This window comes from Erigeron canadensis, chromosome 6 (genome assembly GCF_010389155.1).
Source record: "Erigeron canadensis isolate Cc75 chromosome 6, C_canadensis_v1, whole genome shotgun sequence".
Classification (NCBI taxonomy): Eukaryota; Viridiplantae; Streptophyta; class Magnoliopsida; order Asterales; family Asteraceae; genus Erigeron; species Erigeron canadensis.
Window position 1 is genome coordinate 25,757,704 of NC_057766.1, and position 18,801 is coordinate 25,776,504.

General features: G+C 31.0%; 3 protein-coding genes across 3 annotated transcripts; 1 reads left to right on the plus strand and 2 right to left on the minus strand.

Annotated features, from left to right (window-relative positions):
- Positions 1-1,297: 1,297 nt before the first annotated feature.
- Positions 1,298-2,547, plus strand: LOC122603539 (E3 ubiquitin-protein ligase RING1-like). Its single transcript, XM_043776263.1, has one exon. It carries the CDS (start codon positions 1,338-1,340, stop codon positions 2,379-2,381), a length of 1,044 nt encoding a protein of 347 aa, XP_043632198.1. The 5' UTR covers positions 1,298-1,337; the 3' UTR covers positions 2,382-2,547.
- A 5,816-nt stretch (positions 2,548-8,363) lies between these two features.
- LOC122604558 (protein MIZU-KUSSEI 1) lies at positions 8,364-9,086 on the minus strand. Its single transcript, XM_043777442.1, has one exon. The coding sequence runs from the start codon at positions 9,084-9,086 to the stop codon at positions 8,364-8,366; it is 723 nt and encodes a 240-aa protein (XP_043633377.1).
- Positions 9,087-14,682: 5,596 nt separating this feature from the next.
- On the minus strand, positions 14,683-15,757 carry LOC122606256 (E3 ubiquitin-protein ligase ATL6-like). Its single transcript, XM_043779220.1, has one exon. The coding sequence runs from the start codon at positions 15,713-15,715 to the stop codon at positions 14,741-14,743; it is 975 nt and encodes a 324-aa protein (XP_043635155.1). The 5' UTR covers positions 15,716-15,757; the 3' UTR covers positions 14,683-14,740.
- Between the last annotated feature and the right edge of the window lie 3,044 nt (positions 15,758-18,801).

Here is an 18,801-nt window from a genome sequence, read left to right on the forward strand (position 1 = left end):
TGGTGTTAGTGGCGGCGTCGAGTGATGTTAGATAATTATCGATGTAAAGGTAATTGATATAAAGGGTTAATGTGGTTATTTTTTAAAGAAAAAAGACTGATAGTGTTATATATACTCGTTAAGGGTATTTTAGTCATTTCCTTTCATGTAACTTTCAACATGGGGGTTATTTTCTTTATTATATATCCCCTCCCACTAAATATGTCATATTTTGAATTTTTAAAGTCTTTCTTTATAAACTTTGACCTTAAATATTTTGATTTGTGTTTTATGATATTTGATAAAAGTTATATGAATTAATTGAGTTTTACATGTATATTTTATATTGGTATAATTTTTGTCAAATATTATATAACATAAATCAATATATATATGGTCAAAGTTTATAAAAGAAGACTTTGAAAATTCAAAAGAAGACATATTTGGTGGGACGGAGGGAGTAATATAGAAGTATAGATAAAATTTAATACTAGCATAGGTTCACAGAAGATGCGAACAAGGGTAAATGTCATCTACCAACTTAACTTTGGATGTCAAAGAACTGTACAAGACACAAGACGGCAAAAGTAAAGCCTAAGGAAGAAAATCTAGAGCTTCAGAAAATCTGAGGCACTAACGCACCTTGTAGCTCCTCACAAGCGCCGTTTGTGGCGCTGAACTCAACACCGTCTTTTCACCTTATTAATAGAAAAATAAAGTTTCCAACTCAAAAGAGAGCAGATTTTAGCATATTAGTTTCCTAACTTTAATTATTTTTTGGGTGGTTATTTTTTACTTTTTTATCACCCTAAGATGTTTTATATATTAATGTTTATCTTTACATGTATGTTGTTATCTCCGTATCAAATTACGATTATACTGTATCGACAACAAATTATATACGTATTTCTACATAGTTTTTGATTTTAAATTTTTAATTAAACTTAACGGTATAGGTTGTATCGGGTCGATTATATGGTATTTAATAAAACTGATGTCCCAAATGAAATAAATACTTTGGACCTTATTTTCCACGTGTTACAATCAAACTTGCCGTTAAAAATGGGTCATGAATCGTATCTTTAATAGAAAAAAATGGTACCAGTGAGCCGTGACTACGTTAACGCGTAAACGACTGTCATTATTTAATATCCACCATGCATTGACTATCTATTTTTTTGTTTTTTTTTTTTGTAATTTTTGTTTAAATCTAAGCCACGTAACTTTAATGAAACTTTCAAAGTCTTCAGTCCACTTTAAACCAAACCCAACCCCACACAACTTATTATACTTAGAAGACTTAATCACATTTTCTCTATAATAATTTATACATTTCATATGTCTTGTTCATATTTCCCATGGCTTTTTTTCATCGAAAAATTCTTCAAAAAGCCATAATCAAGGTCAAAAATTGTCCTCCTAAGGACGACGAGTGTCTTACGCTGCGACCAGTGGTGCTCATTCCACCACCACCAACGTCGTCCAACCACTCACTTTCGCCGTTTCTAATTGTCTTGTTTTGCGGCTTGGCTGCTTCATTTTGTTTCATTTTTTACCTCACACTTGTTACAATATACCGAAGACGCCAAAGAAACCAAGAGAATATCGAACGAATTCATGAAGATTTTATTAACGGGGATCTTGGTCCAACCATGCACCATCATCCAATTTGGTTGATAAATACAATTGGTCTTGATGAATCCCAAATTGAATCTATTCAAGTTGTCAAGTATAAAAAAGACGACGGGTTAATTGAAGGGACGGATTGTTCGGTTTGTTTGAGTGAGTTTGAGGAAGATGAAAGTCTTAGACTTTTACCAAAATGTAGTCACGCTTTTCATGTCCCTTGTATTGATACTTGGCTAAGGTCTCATAAAAATTGTCCTTTATGTCGAGCTCCAATCATCAAAAACACGAATGATCAAACGGATCATGGTTCATCCGAGACAAATTTGGTTGAAACAATTAGTACTAATGAGGGCCAAAACCCGAGTCATCAAGATTCTGAAAATTATACTGATCATCATGTGGTGGAAATCGAAAACAATAATGGAGAAGTAGAGAAAACGAGGAGTAGTAGTGGGGTGAGGGTGCAAAGTGATTTGGTTGATCGATATCGTGTACAAAATGATGAGGTTGTGGCAATAAGGAGATCTGCTTCAGTTGGCGCATCCTTAGTGTCCGTAAAACCTCCTCCTCACGATCAAGAAAGGCGTTCGATTAATCCTTTGGTAGTGTCAAAGAAACTTGACATCAAGCCAAAAAAAGGTCATCATAAGCTAAAAGGTTCGAGCTCTAGCATTAGCATAAGGAGTAAAGTGATGAAGAGTACTTCGTTTGGGCATTCTTTACGAAAGACAAGTAGTTTTACAACTAAAAGTTACGAGAATCGATCTTATTGATATCAAAGAGATAAAATTGTATAAGTTGTGCTATATGAAACATATTCCTAGCTAGTATATCTATATATACACAAATATATATGTAATTATATAAGTTGGGAGCTAAATCCGAATTGAAGCTTAATTATATAGTTCAAAGTTTAAACATGTATTGCTTTGATTCAAATTCCATGCCATGGAAGATATGTAGCTATGATCAATATTTCGATATTGCTATAAATTTTAAGTTTCTGCTTTAATAGATTGACGGATAAATTACGTATTTAATTAGTGGAATACTATTACTATATCCATGATTAATTTGGTTTATGCATTTTGGAATATTGTGGTACAGAAAAGTCCACATTACAATACTTTGAAATCTATCTTTTTTTGCAACTTAAATGCGTCCCCACACGCATAAGAATGACCATGACTAATCTCAAACATCAATGATAAATATCGATCGACACTCCACATACAAACATGTTTCTTTTTTTTTTTTTTTTTTTTTTTTTTTTTTTTTTTTTTTATTTGTGATAAGGCTATCTTCAATGTTAAGTATGTCCTTAGGCGTCTTTAAGCTGTCACATCATATCCTTACAAATCATTATACATCCTTACAAATCCTTCGAATCTTATAATTTCATCTCCAACCATACAAACATCCTTACATATCTTTTTACCTCCATTAAATACAAAAATATATTAGGTAAGGACAAGTAAGGGCATGCCTTTAGATAAAGACATCCTTAAAAAAATCATTAGTTTTAGACAAGCTTCAACGGCAAAGATTATCCAAAGTCACCTAAATACACCCCATTAGAGATAACCTAATGATAATAACTTGTTTTTAGGAGGGCAAAATATAAGTAATAGCACAACGTACACTCCTATAAATAGGGGTACGATAACTTTATATCAATAAGGCTAGTGACATTAAGGGTCGTTGTACCTGAAATTCTCACATTTTGGTGTCTTTAATGTCACCAGACTCGCCACCAAGTTTTCGCCTCCCATATACTTTTTTTTTTCACTTTTGCAACGATATTCCATTAAGGCATTAATTGTTCCACTAGAAACACATTTCAAACATTTTTTACAAACATTTCTCAAAACATCAAACACTCTTTCAATACATAATCTAAATTTATACTCGTAATTAATTATAAATATGCAACAACTAATATAATGATACAGTACTATATTAGCAAAATTATACATAACAATGGATACATTTTATATAGTATAAATTGTATCTAATTGTCATAAATATAAATATATATATATATATATAATATACATGCCACCACTTATATATTTATATTTTTATTTATAATAATATAATAATATGATTATAATTAACCAAAATTCAACCGGTCTTTACAATTTCAACAAACCTCATTCACTCTTCTCACGCCTTAATATTTTAATCAATTTATATGTTATAAAATAAAAAAAATGATATAAATATTTTCCTAAAACTATAAGATATAATGGTGACACGTGTATTCTATTAATTCTCTTTTTTATATTTATCGATTTCTTGATTTTAACAATTGTCATCATCTTATACTTAGGAAGAATTTTAGGTTGTTTAGTTAGAAGAATTTTAAGCTGTTTAGTTAGGAGGATTAATCATTTTCTTGTAAAAATTTCTAAAAAATAAATAAATGAGAGGTCAAACATAATAATAGTTTTAGACCATCTCCAATTGTATCTTTATCCTTAGAAATCCTTAGCCTCCACGTCATCTATCACATGTTTTTACAAATAGTTATAATGGGGAGGGGATTCTATTAAGTTACTTTAACATGACATATTAAGATAATCTTGACCATTAATTGAAAATTAAAGTTTAAGATTCAAAGATTATCTTTAAATCTTGTCACTTAATTTTTAATCAAGAGTCAAGATTTTCCTCAACTTCACTCAAGTTGAAGAAATTACTTGAGTTAATCCTCTTCCAAAATTCTTACAATCCTTAATTTTACTTCCAATGAAACAAATATTCTTACATATCCTTATATTTTAAAATCACCACACATTTTTCATAAACAAACAAAAATAAAATATAAGGATTTCCTGAAAGCAGATCCTGCTAAAATGATTAGGAAATAGGATTTTCAAAATCCTTTGAAAAACTAGATTTTTGGAGATGGCTTTTATGTCATCGAATCTACCCATTTAAACTTACAATTCATAGACCAATTAGTTTCCTAACTAAACAAATAATGAAGTGAAACCTCAGCTAACTCAAGTTATGAGGCATTGTTGAAGCATATATTTCGGATTCTTCCCTAGCACCCATAAAGCTATTTTTTCACTGCAACATCGAATTAATTAGCCCGTTTTAACCAAAGAGAGCCCATAATAGTCTGGCTAGGATATCAGACCAGATATTAAAGACAGTTTTCCACCAAACTCAGATGTACGTCATCCCATATAATTAAGAGACAAAGATTAAATAAATTAATGATGAGCAGCCGTCTCAAACCCTGCATTGCACTCAAGACTAAATTGTATCGGGTTGGAAGTCCATCGATAGATGTTAATTTTAATGGAGGCAATGTTGTGATCCACCATAGAGTCTTGTTGTTCAGGTGATTAATGGTGGCGACGTGGAGTTGATGACTAGATATATCCTAATTATGGGATGGAATTAACTGGGCCGTATAATCATCGGGAATTGACTAGGCCGTGGATTTGGAAGCTCATATATAAGACTATGGCGGAATCTCCCCAACTTTTGTCGGGATAACATTGAATCCTTGGGTTGATATCTTGGATTTGAAAGCTTATGAAGAAAATTCGTTTAGACACGGTCATTCAAACAAATGTTGGGTTAACTGGCTTACTACAACAAATTTGTTATTTATTCACACTTATTTTTTCATACGTTTAAAAAGTGTGAAATTTTTTGTTAATTTAATCACATTTAAAAATGTGTAGAATTAGTTTATATTTAAAAATGTAAAGAAATTTAAAAAAACACAATATTTACACCCTTATACATGTGAAAATATAAAAAGTTCACAAGTGTTCACACTTAAAAGTGTGAAATTTAATTTGAAACATCTATTTTCTTCACACGTGAAGAGTGTGAAAAAAATCATGTGTAACAAATTGATTTTTACACTTGTAAATGTAAAAATATTTGACAATTGTTCACATTTTAAGTGTTAACATTTTGTTTATCCATTTGTAAGTTTGAAAAATTTATAACTTTTGAAATTTATTTTTGAAATTTATTAATACCTTTAAATGTAACTTTTTTCTATACATTTTAATATTTGATTAAATTTATAAATTTTTTTACATTTTTTATAATCAAATATGGACAAACGAATTTTTTTTTTTTTTTTTTTTTTGTAATGGAGGTCATTCACAAGTTAAGGGTCACGGGTCATGTATAGAGGTGCACAAAAAAACCGGTTAACCGAACCCATTCGAAAGTTAACCTATAATCATAACCGGTTAGTAACCGATACAGTACAAACCGATTATAGGTTAGGAAAAACCGCCGGTTAGTAATTGATTTGCACTATCAAAACCAAAAACCGATTCCTAATCGGTTAACCGATAATCGGTTTTTATTTTTAGTTTTAACTGGTTAATCGATTAATTATATATAATTGGGATTGTTTTCTATATTATACTTACCACTTACCACTTACTGGGTGATATATATATATATATATATATATATACATCGAGATATAAAAAGAAAAATGAAGTCACATACATCTGGAAAGAAAGAAAAAAACATTGGAGACCGAAGAAAGAACCAACTGATCACCTCTTCAAGATCCTCCACTGAATCACCTCTTCAAGATCATCAAAAATATTACGTACTGTGTGGCTGTATGCCTGTGTGTGTATGTGTGTTCCACTAACTGCCCAGTCATATATATATATATACATCGATATATGTGGCGGCCATGAGAGGTAGATGATGATGAAGATAAGTGGTGTTATCAGTGGTGTTTGTGGGTAGATCCGGACGAAACAACTTGTTTTTTGTTGAAAAAGAAAACCCCTTTTGGCTTATATATTATTGATAGTAGGCGGTTAAAAAAATAACCTATTAGGTTAACCGGTATCGGTTAACCGGTTATTATTAACTGAAACCGATTACACTGGTTATAGTTTTTTTAAACCCAAACCGGTTATTAACCAGTACCGGTTAACCGTAATCGGTTTTTTTTATAAAAAAAATAACCGGAATCGGTTACTAAAAAAAATAACTGGAACCGGTTAACTGGGATTTGCACCTCTATTCATGTATATAGGCAGACGGCCGGGTTTTGATATGGGTTAGATTTGGTTCCAATTAAGTTAGGGGTATAGACCACGTTTATTGAGTATGTGGACTTGGTAAACACTTTGGTTATTAGCCAGCCCAATAATGTGAAAAACTAGAAAAGTGGATGTCGAGGGTTGATTAATTAAGTCTAGCGAATTCATAGGAATTTTAGTTTGTTTTATTGTTTTTTATTTACTTTCCTACGTTTCATGTAAGGCTATATATATATTAGCCATTTGTTTTATAAATATTGTAACCTTTGCATTTCAGTTCAATATACATTAAGCTTTCAAAGCCATTTTATCTTCTTTGACAAAGCAAGTTAATTTTCTTCATATTCAGTTACTCATAGTTTGAGTGTTATAGTGAGTTTGTGAGTGAAAGTAAAGGGCCTGAAATCCAACAATTTTGTGGGTTGTATGGAATAATAGGAACAAAGCTTTCTTTCATAACAGTTTCACAAAGCCTGAAACCGTTTTGATGAAATCACGGTGCTCTTTTTCAATTAGATTGCGCTAAAGGAGCAAACATTGTACTGTTAGTTGGCTTGCTCGGCGAATTAAACCAATGACATGAATTGAAGATTATAACTTGTGTCTTATTTATCTACTATCTGGCTAGATTATGAATAAAATACAGGGGTGTGTACATAATGGTATGGGCCAACAATACTCAACCCGATCGACCCAAAATCAATCATCCTAAAAAACTCGGGTTAGGGTTGCATATTCTTAATCCGCCAAACTATGACAATGATTCTATTCTGATAAGGTTCATGTTGTGCTTTCTAGTCGGCCTGCATGTCAATCCAAAAATATTTTAACCTTATACTCTAACTCTATATTCTTTAAAAAAATTCCTAGCTAAAAGGTCAACCCATCAACGTGTTTGAGCCCAAACTAACCCATCATTTCGACAGCCCATTTGGCTTGAATTAACCCAAAAAACTATCAACTAACTTGATTTGTTTGACTTGAAATCAAACTACAAACTCAAAACAACCAACCCATGCCACAACACATTTTTGATCATTTTGGCAGGTTATGAATTTCCATCTTGATTATGATATCAAATCGGGTTTAAGTTGGATATCCTCAACCAGCAAACCCACCAACCGACTCAATTGCCACCCTTACATAATAGTATAAGGATATAAAGTCTATAAAGCAAAAGATAATTTTAAGATATTAGAAGAAAAGAAAAGAAAATCCAAAGAAACATAGTGTAAAGCAAAAGGAAACAATAATCAAATTAGTAACCAAACAAAGATCCGTGGGGTGAGTACGTTTTTGGTGTTTTACTACACAACACAAACACAAAGTTATTTGGTCTTGTAGAGACAAGACATTGCGAATCAGTAACAACTCATGTACCCACTACTATTTAATATCACATTTCTTCTATACTTTGCATAATCTGTCTCATGTTAGCTAGCTAGCTAGATCGTCATGAATTTGAACATATACCATATTTATGCATGAAGAATCAAAAACGTTACAAATTTTATTGGATGATCATTAATTAATAATATAGAAAGTTGATTGATAGACGATTCATTTCGACCCAATCAAAACGTGATGTTACAAACAAAGTCATGCTAACATCATGTACGTTGCATAACTCAAAAAGAGAAGAACCCTAGCCCCAAATTCAAAAGGGAAACCGAAACAAGTAACAATTGAATCGAAAAAACCATCTTATTTTGGTCGGAAAAAGAATATACTAAGTTCTTGACCGATATTACCATCAGGATCAATCATATGAAACGTTTCTGATCGATTCATAGATTTACTTGTAACCCTATTGAAGTTTCCTCTTAGGTACATTATATTATCTTCACGTTCGATGTCTTTTGCCTTTATGATCCCTGCACCAACGCATACTTTCTCCATATGTTTCAAAACTTTGATATCTTTTGATGATGGCTTCTTCTTGAATGCAAATCCAACTTTTTTTCCATTACAATACATAGTCCATAATGGCATAGATAAAAGAGGTTTATTAATATTATTATTGTGAGATGATTCGGGCTCATTTGTGCACTCTAGAGCGATTCTTAGATGACCATTTTTCATTTCACGTGCAAGAAAGGTGGTGGATATGGTGAGTTCAAGTAGAAGGATTGGAGTTTGGGATTTAGCGTTTGTTTGGATACAAAAATTGACTTTTCCGGTTCGTGAACCAAATATGGTACCGGTGATAGTGTTTGTGGTCGTTGGAAAGACTAGTGAAGAAGGTTTTGGATGGTGGAAAGGTTGATAGGGATGGTGGTGATCTTCGAACTCTTGTCTTTCGACAAGAGTGCACGTGCAAGCTTGGATTAGTAGTTCCAAGATGGAACGAAGAAGCCGCCATGAACGGACTTGTTTATGGCATTCGACCGTCGTGAAGTTGGCCGGAGCAACCGTGTGATAGGCCATATATACTAAGGTGAGAAAGGGAAATGCTTTGACTACTCCTTTGAGTTTGAAGTTATTGGTTGTGGGAGTTTATATAAGAAATGTTTGGGAGGTCACAAAGCCAAAAGAAGGGTGTGATTTTTAAATGGAAAAAAAGTAGAAATAATCAAATAATACCTCCAAAACAAATGGTTCTTTCTAGTGTCCACTAAGATTGGTTCCCAACGGTTAAACAAGGTTATGAGTTGGTTAGTCCAATAATAAAAGCGTAAAATGTTTGTGGTTAGGATCACGAAAACGACAAAGAAGACGAAAGCCTGGTCATCAATTGAAATTTTAAACGGTCAAACCGGCCTACAACATAAAAGATATTTTTTTTAGATATTGTATAAATTTAATTTATATAGCATCTGATTGACTAATAGTGATTTTTCTTCTCAAGTTATATGCGTATAAAGAGGGTTTAACATATATACGTTTTTTTTTTAACCAGATTCGTATTATAAAGTTTTTCATAAAATAAATCATCAATTTAAATCTCTTAAAAAGAAACTATTATCACTCATTTAAAAGCCAAAGCCCACATTAAGTAAGTATTAAATAGCTATACATACCCTAAATATTATATATATAATAAAATCTGACTTTCCTAAACTTAGTGATGTGATAAAAAGTTTTAGTAGATGTGTGAAAATGGTCGTGGGTAACGGATTACCCTTTTAACATAATGTTTTTATTTAGTGTAATGTGTGATTTTATTACATTGGTGAAAAGGGATAAAGTGGAAAAGCATGTCAAAGCTTGGGAAGAGAATTAACATGTGTTTATCCTTTTGGCTTTTGATACCTTCAACTCTCTTGTACCAGAAACAATTTGTTTCTTATCTAGGGTTTCAAAGTGTTATGCATAGCAACATCTAGACTTTAAGGGGGCATGAGTTTGTTTTTAGTAAATTAGGTTTTGTAATTCAGAAAGAGGTGGCGGCATAGCTTGTTGACCGCTTACCTGTTATTATTATGTAATTTGACAATGACTAGCTGAATATGTACGTTTTTACCATTTAAACAAAAAAAATTTACTATAATATAAAATTTAATTTGTTGACTACAATAATATATAAAAAATTTTAAGTATAAAAATATTTAAAAAAGGAAAAAAAAATTAAGATACATGGCAAGAGTCTCCTGCCCCTCTAAACAACTCCACTCGTGCTTTATTAAGGGGTTATCCAATGTGTGACATAACGCCACATATTGTAAGTCGCTCACATTTGAAATTTTTTCACTCCTCACTTAAGCATCATAATTAAAAACATGTCGCATATGCCACCATCATTTGCTATCACCGTCTTTTATATATATACCACACTTCTGCTTTTGATTTGATATTAGTTATTAAGACAAATACTCCGCAGTAAAGAGAAGCAGAATTAAACCGTACAATCATCGACCTGCAGACTTTTTATCCTTTGTCTTTTTGGCCAATCATTAAAAGCTTTAGATACAAATACTATAATCAATAAAATAGCTGGCCTTATATATTATATCTCTCGACATGCACTTATCACCTATTCCATTCCATAATCACCATCGGGGACTAGCTAGCTAATGCTATATATGTTCACTTCAATATATAAATACTTTAAGTTTATTGATATGATCGATGTTCTTAGTTACTAGTTAGTAGTACGGATCTTCCTTATGGTTACATGTTCGTTTGTATGTTGTCACGATTCTTTATGATACATTTTAAATATCGTGTATGGATCCGGACCGATTTCTATCTGCATACAAAATCGATGATGCAATTCCTTTCATATTTATAAAGAAAATGTGACACATCAAACATATTTCTTAGTGTATGTTATTCTTTAAGGGGGTTTTATTACCGCCCACGTACATATTTACAAAGACAGTCTAAAAAAGGGCGACTCAGAGCAATTGAGTTGGCAAAAATCGTTCTTTTTGAGAAGTGTCTTTGAGAAAATCTAAGGTGAAAATAAAGGGCATATGTTTAAAACCTTGGAAAATGACTATTAGCTAAAAAAAAAAAGAACAAAAAAGGGATTGGTATCTCAGAATGCAAATAACTTTACAAGAATTGTCGTGAACTTCAATTATGTGCATTGGATGTAATGAACTTTCAAATTCTGTGCATTACATGTGTCCAACCAATAAAAAATTTACAAGTGATAGCTTAAATGAGTGACACATATACAAGAATACATACAATGTACAAAATTTGAAAATTCATTACATACAATCAATATAATTGAAGTTCAATACATACTATAACAATTCATATAAAGTTACTTACATTTTAATATACTAATCCCTTACAAAAATTAAAAGAAACGGATTAAACCTTGCTTGTCATCGTTTTACGCTGTTTGAGGTGTTGATGTAATACTTTTGTGATTAATTTTCATAGCTATAAATAACTCTGCAGTTTCACCTTGAGTTTAATTAAAAAGAGCCTTGTTTATTTGTAATGACATTTTCCCGTGTCATGATAAATTCACTATTCAATAGTCACGGTTGATCTAAAGAGTGTGTATATGATTTTGTTAATTACATGTTAGATTATTATAAACCTTTTGATAAGTTTTTCGATTTAATTTGTAAAAATGCCAACGAGTGTGTTTGTATTATACATTTGTGAGTCTAGCGAAGCATGTGTTTAGTGTTTTATAGTGCTTTTGTAACCTGTTTTTGCACTTGTGTTTTGTTCTACTTTTTTTGGTTTGTCGTTTTTATGTCGTCTAATTTCACAAAAATCGAACACGTCTCCGGATGCCTGTGAATGTTTTATCTTTCATAAAGTATTCATCTTTATACTTTGAAGAAGTTTATATCACTACCAGAATACAATAATGGAAGGTAAAATGGACATGTGACAATATTAATATTATTTTATTGTGGAAACGATTAGATATTGGATATTTTTCTATTTGAATGTAAAATTCTATTAAAAGATTATCGGTCGAAAAAGAACTCAACCGATGGGATAAAAGTTACATATATTGTTATTTGATAGTATGTCGCTTTAAAAATAAATAAGTTACTTTGTTATTGTATTATAATATGGAGAGGATAAAGAAGACAATAGTTGAGAGAGAATTAGATATGAAATCTTATGGTTAGAACATAACTTTATGTCTATAGGTTTGTATAGAATGTTTTAAATACAAATACATAGATATGTAAATAAATATTCATCTATATCTTATATTACTAAAAAAGTATCCGCGCAATACAGCGGCAGTAAAGGCGACGGTTGGTGGCGGGAGCGGTGGCGGCGGCGATGGGTGTCGTTAATAATGGCAGCGGTGGTGGTGGTAGCGATAGCGATGTGATTATTAATGTAAAAAAATAGTGTAGTTAATAGTTATTTATGGGTCGAGAAATGTAAGTTGTAAATAATTTCATTAAAACTATTATAAGTTTATTAGATGGAATCGCAACAAGAAGTTTCAAGCAAAATCCATCTTTAAAAAAAATATAGATGTGTATTTTAGGTAGATATAGTGTGTGTTAGAAATTAGGTGTATTTTGAAAAAAAAAATTTTAGTAGAAAGTTTAAAAAGGAAAGGAATAGATTATTTGATAAAGAAGTGATATATTAAGATTGGTTAAGGCTAGGGATATTTTTAATATAAAAAAGGTGTTGGAATTTTTTAAAATAAAATAGGTAATATGCTTTATAGAATATTATATATCGACATAGATTATAGATATTAATTTGATATTTTTTTAAGATGGGACTTTCAAATAGAACATACATCTTTATGTTCTAAAAAAAAACACATTTTTTACCATACAATATAGGTGAGGGCCCACCTAATAAGAAGCTAGTTATCTTAATCTGTCATATTTTCTTTCACCCGAAAAAATTTAAAATAAAACTCTTCCCCTTAACAATTGAAAATTATTATTATTGATAAAATATAAATTTACACGGGATAAGATTCAAATTTTTACTTAGTGAGTAGACCCAAAAATGATTTAACCAGCTGAATGACAATATTGTTTATTTGATCATTTTTTATTAGACCCAAAAATGATTTAACCAGTTGAGTAACAAACTTTTTTTTTTATTTGATCACTTAAAATTAAAGGGTCCAAATACTCTAATAGGAATATCACTCTTTTGCAGTCTTGCTTCGATAAAATAACGATACATTGATTCATTCAACTTTTTATGGTTATATACTACACTACTGCAGTATACCTTTTTGTTGACCGTCAATATTGGCCCAATTAAACAAACGAAGCCCAAAAACAATATTGATATTTTTTTTTCTTGCGGGCTTGCGGCTGCAACTGCTATTATTGGACTTGGATCTAACCATTGAAATCATACATAACATTATAACAATATCTTCGTAAATGTACTATGTTGAAACAATAGTTGATGTGACGTTTAGATAACGTTCTAAATAGTATTTCATTTTTTAATCACACTTGGTAATCTTAGACAATTTCCAAATCACGAACATATAACCACATATTGATGGTGAAATATATTTTGCGGAAGTCAACTTAAACCAAATTATCATTAGGTCCCTACAAAATAAAACATAACAAAAAATAGACTTTGTAATGTAAAAATCAAATTAACAAAACATTTTGTAATTAATTACATTATACAAGAAACTCATACATCCAATTATTATTATCTTTGATTATTTTTTTCAATTTATAAATGCATATGTAAATATACAATTATATGCAAGTTCTATAACAAATTAGGAACAAATAATTCTAGACAAAATTTATTAAAACGATTGAGTAACCATTGGAATGTGATATTTCCAACGTCTTTCGGCATTCTCAAACTGTATTGCTGGCGACCCTCTCCCCCACTAAAACCATTGAGTAACTAGGGGAATGTTAATATTTGACCTAGCTCAGTGATTGAAATGACACCTCTATTTATGAGGTTTTGTGTTTAAGTTTTGGAGTAGGTATTGGAAATCTTTTTGTGACTGCTTGGTTTGGATCAACCCAGATTTAAGTCTGGGGAAGTAGAGTTTACCCTTATTATCTTTGTACCTTCAGACGTATTAGTAGGGGGTTTTCCGATCGGGTATTTAAAATAGGCATTTCTACTTCGAGAGAGCTCTCTAGCGTGAACCTAATTAAAACACTGTATATTAAACCTCCTACTGTCAAATAATGATAACGATACAGAGTTTCAAGCAAAATTCTTATTTAATAAAACAAACTATCGAAATGTTATCACAATTCACAAGAACTTTGGACCCACTCGTCGTTCCTCTTCTATATAAACCCTTCTGTTTGTGAATGAGTTAACTGGTGATCAAACACCGCCAATTTCTTTGGTTCGAAAAGTGACTAATATATGTGGCTTAAAAACACTTTGGAAACGAGAAGAAAAAAAAAATACATATCAGGTAATCAGGACATTTAGAAAAAAAAGTTTCGGAAGTACTAAAAACTCAAATACTTAAATCAGGTCTCTCTTTTTTTAAATAAACCAAGCAAAATGATTCTAATTATTCAAATTTTCTTATAATCGAGATTTCAACCATTTTCTTGTAAGGTTAAATCTCCAACAAATCGAGTCTTTTAAAACATAAAATTACTTACCCAAAGATTGTTAAACAAAAACATAACCAAAACAGAGAAACCTAAACTACACGATTCTAATTCCTAAACAGGAAGAGAAGTAGATCCGGATGATTGACCCATATCACTTTTACCAACCGAATCTGTTTTCGCAAGAGAAACAGACCTCCTTGCCACTGTAAAATTCCAAAACTCCGATCGCCCACATATCCGATCCGGATTCCACTTTCTTAAACCCGCTTCTGCTCTTCTCGAATCTCCATCAACGCTGCAGTCACAACTCTTTGCTCTTTTCAATGTCACGATATGTTTCCGTACCTCTTCTGGCAACCGTAAAGTATACCTTTCACAATTCTCTCCAGGAGAAACAAGTAAATGTCCTGTAGTATGAGCCCGCGGTAACTTTGAAGCCGCGTGTTCATTTTCTACTTGTTCTAAATCAAGATTCTGCGACTCGGGTTCTGTTCTAGAATCGTAGGTTTGATCATGACTTGGGTCGTGGATAGAAATCGGGTCATGGTCAAGTCTAGTTTTCGTGAGGTCATCTCGACATACAGGACACGTGATATGAGAAGCTAACCAAGCGTCAATACAATCAGGGTGAAAAACGTGATGGCATTTTGGTAAAAATCGAAGCCTTTCGTTGTCGCCAAATTCTGAAATGCATATTGCACATTCTAATGTTCCTTTTCCGATTTTTAGATGTTTGACGTCGGAATAAAGAAAAACAGGAAATGATTCGACTACTAATCTGTCTAGCCCGCATGGAAACATCAAGCGTGTGCGTTGGTTGTTGACGATAACAAGATTTGTACGGGTTTCTGAAGGATCTTCTAAGCATTTACGAAGATATAATGAAAGAAACGCGATTAAAAACATGCCAAAGATGAGAAACGCTAGTATAATTTTCACTGGAGGACTAACGTTTCCTCCAATGTCATAAGGATATGCTGATGTTGAACCTCTAATAGATTGAGCATCAGCAGCGTGTGGTACCAGTACTATCAGCACTAGTACCACCGCTAATTTTATAATGAAAAAGATATGACACAAATTCATATTCTTGTATTGATATGTTCTATATCAATAAGAACATATTGTGACATTAGACTTTTTTGCTAGCAATGTATACGATCGGTTTGAGGTTGTCGTGAGGAAGAAGGAAGTGGCGCCGATGGTGACAGATGGACGACGAGAGCTAGCCAGCGGCCGAGGAAGAGTGTAAGTGTTGATGAAGTATGGGATTGATATATGTCTAAATGTAGAACAAAGTGATTGTAAATGAGAATGTTGAAAGGGATGAGCTTTCATAAAAGAAAAACAAGGGACATATGATCAAATAATGATGATAATGATTGTTTGTTCAAATTTCACAAGAAAAAGATCCGCAGGTTAGTTGGCTTTTGGTTTGGTTACTTTTGTACTTTATGTTATAAGTCGTGTTGATTGTGAAAATCTTTTGATGGAAACGAATTTAATTTGTTTCTGTTCTGATAGGTATGTCACGACTCATGAGATAAGTAGTTAATTTCCAAAATTCTAATTTTCTACTTGTTAAATATTTCAAAACGATTTTAAGTGTTTTTCCATCTTACTTTTAAAGCTATTTAATATATAAAGTTAGTTTTTTCATGCTGAATTCGAGAAAAACGAGTGTGTAAATCATATGTACATTAGTACACTCTAATCATTATATTAACGTGTTACTCTATAACTAACACGATTTGCATTTGATTTACGGCCTATAATTAAAAAAAGGGTTAAAGTTAAACATGTGGGGAAATCCACAAGGGTTCGAGATTCCTGAGTTTCATTCCAGACATGCGTGGTTTGAGCTCTACTTATTGTCCAATTGTATGTCATTGTGATGTCTCGAATGCTAACTATTAATTATTAATTATTAACTCATTAAAAAAAAAGGAACAAGAGAAAAAACCAAAAAAATATTGATATAATTTGTAATTAATCATCTTTCTTTAAAAGTCATATCACATGAATTTCACGATATCGCATATGTATGACTAAAAAAATCATAACATTCTGTTCTCGATGTAATAATGCAATTTCCATTCAACGATGCGTACGTGTCATATTTAACATAACTAAACAATGTAAAGCGGCGGCGGTAGAAGTGACGGGTGATGTTGTACGGCGATAGCAGGGGTGGTGGCGGTGACTAGTGGTGGCCGGTGGCTTACGACAATAGCGGCGGCGGTGATAGGTGGCGGTGGCAGCGGTGATTTGGCAGTGATGGAAACGACAAGTACTGTAGGTTATTGATGTACTGTAGTTCTATTGAATTGTTAAAAGCTAAGAATGAGTTTTACTTTACAACTAGTTAATGAAACTCGGGTTCAACCTAGGTTTTTAAAGTTAAATTAGTTTTTTCCGTTAATATTGGGAAGAAAATTCGGATCAATATTAGAAAAAAAAACTTGAAAAATTCAAAATTTTACTTAAAAAAAAGGTTTAATGTTAATGTTGATGACTATTTATTATATTATACTATATATTATATATATATATATTAAAAATTATTTTTATATGAGAAAAAAAAAAAGGATGAAAGTTGAAAATATTTAAAGAAAGTAAACATTGAGTTTAGGGTAAAACAAAGAAATAAGAAATTAAAAATATAAAAAATTATGATGTCATATTTTTTTAAAAGTTGTGCTAGCAAAGGATTAGGTTTGCCATTTCATTCTTTTTCTAAAAATAGCTTTTGAAAACAATTTTGTTTTATTAACATATAAGAGATATAACATAGTATAGATAAAAGGAAGTGATATCCATACCATAACAAATGATAAATATATCACATATACGCATTACTGGCTTATACTTGTGTGCTGTAAAATTTATATCACTTTCCATAGATAAAATATGTTATAGTTAATCATATATTACACGGAGTAGTATAGTATAGATAAAGTATAGTATATAGATAGTTATTATCTTATATTGTACGGAGTAGTTGTGTAGTAAAACATATCCAGAATTAACATACCATAAAAAAATATCAAATAAAAATTTTAAAAAGATTTATTGATTTAAAATTCGAAAAGTTAAGGTGATTTTCAAATAACATGAATGAAAGTATATTTTTTTTTTATTAACATAAACAATAAATTAATAGTATTAAAATAGTTCAATGTTAAAAAAAATAATAATGTTGTTGCCGAACATGTTTTTAACAAGACAAAGGTTTGGATATAAATAACATATAGTATCAGTGTAATACAAATATGTTTATGTCAAATTTTGAAACTCAAACTAAAAATAAAGAAAAACAAAACATGTAATAATATTAAAAATAACATATAAATACAATAAGAACAATATATATAAAAACATAAAACAATATAATAATTATGTTAATGCAAATAATGATACTTTGGTGACGATGTTGTAATATAGTGTCTTGTTGTAAATGAACGTAAAACGTAACGATGAGAAACATTATATAAGAAAATAATCAAAACCAAATATACAAAGTAATACCATAAACGTGTAAAATTGTTTGATTGTAACATAAAAATCCAAATATTAAGTGTCAAACTATGAAAATGAAAACTATGATGGAGAGCAAAAATTTAAAGATCAAAACAAGGAAGTAAAAGGAAAAGACGCAAAAATAAGTGAATAAAATTTAAAAAACTAGATTAAAAAATAAGGAATTGCATAAAAGAGTACATTTATACGTATAAAAAACTAACATAATGAAAAAAAAAACATTAAATGTATAAAAATTGGAAAAATAAAAAATAAATACATTTCTACATCTTCATTGTTTTGAAATTACTAAAAATCAGGCATTGTATTTTTTTTTATTTTTTTTTGATTACCTTCAAGTATATATATAATAACTTATAATATTTTTTGTAAATATCTTGTATTTATTATTAGAAAGTAAATATATATTCGTCAACCATCGGAGCAAACTACACCCAAGGTTCGGAAATTCGTGACTCGGGATCGAATCGGCGAGTGGGGGAGCCACGAGTTTTTAAAAACTTGGATCGGAATCGGGGAGAACCCGGATCAGGTTTTTATATAGAAAAATTATATTTTTAAAAAATTATATGGAATAAACTTCAAACTTAAAACATAATTGTTTAAAAACTTTAATATAATTCTTTAAAGTT

Coding starts and splice junctions, on each gene's coding strand:
- LOC122604558 (XM_043777442.1), bottom strand. CDS start 9,086: ATGGCCTATCACACGGTTGCTCCGGCCAACTTCACGACGGTCGAATGC.
- LOC122606256 (XM_043779220.1), bottom strand. CDS start 15,715: ATGAATTTGTGTCATATCTTTTTCATTATAAAATTAGCGGTGGTACTA.
- LOC122603539 (XM_043776263.1), top strand. CDS start 1,338: ATGGCTTTTTTTCATCGAAAAATTCTTCAAAAAGCCATAATCAAGGTC.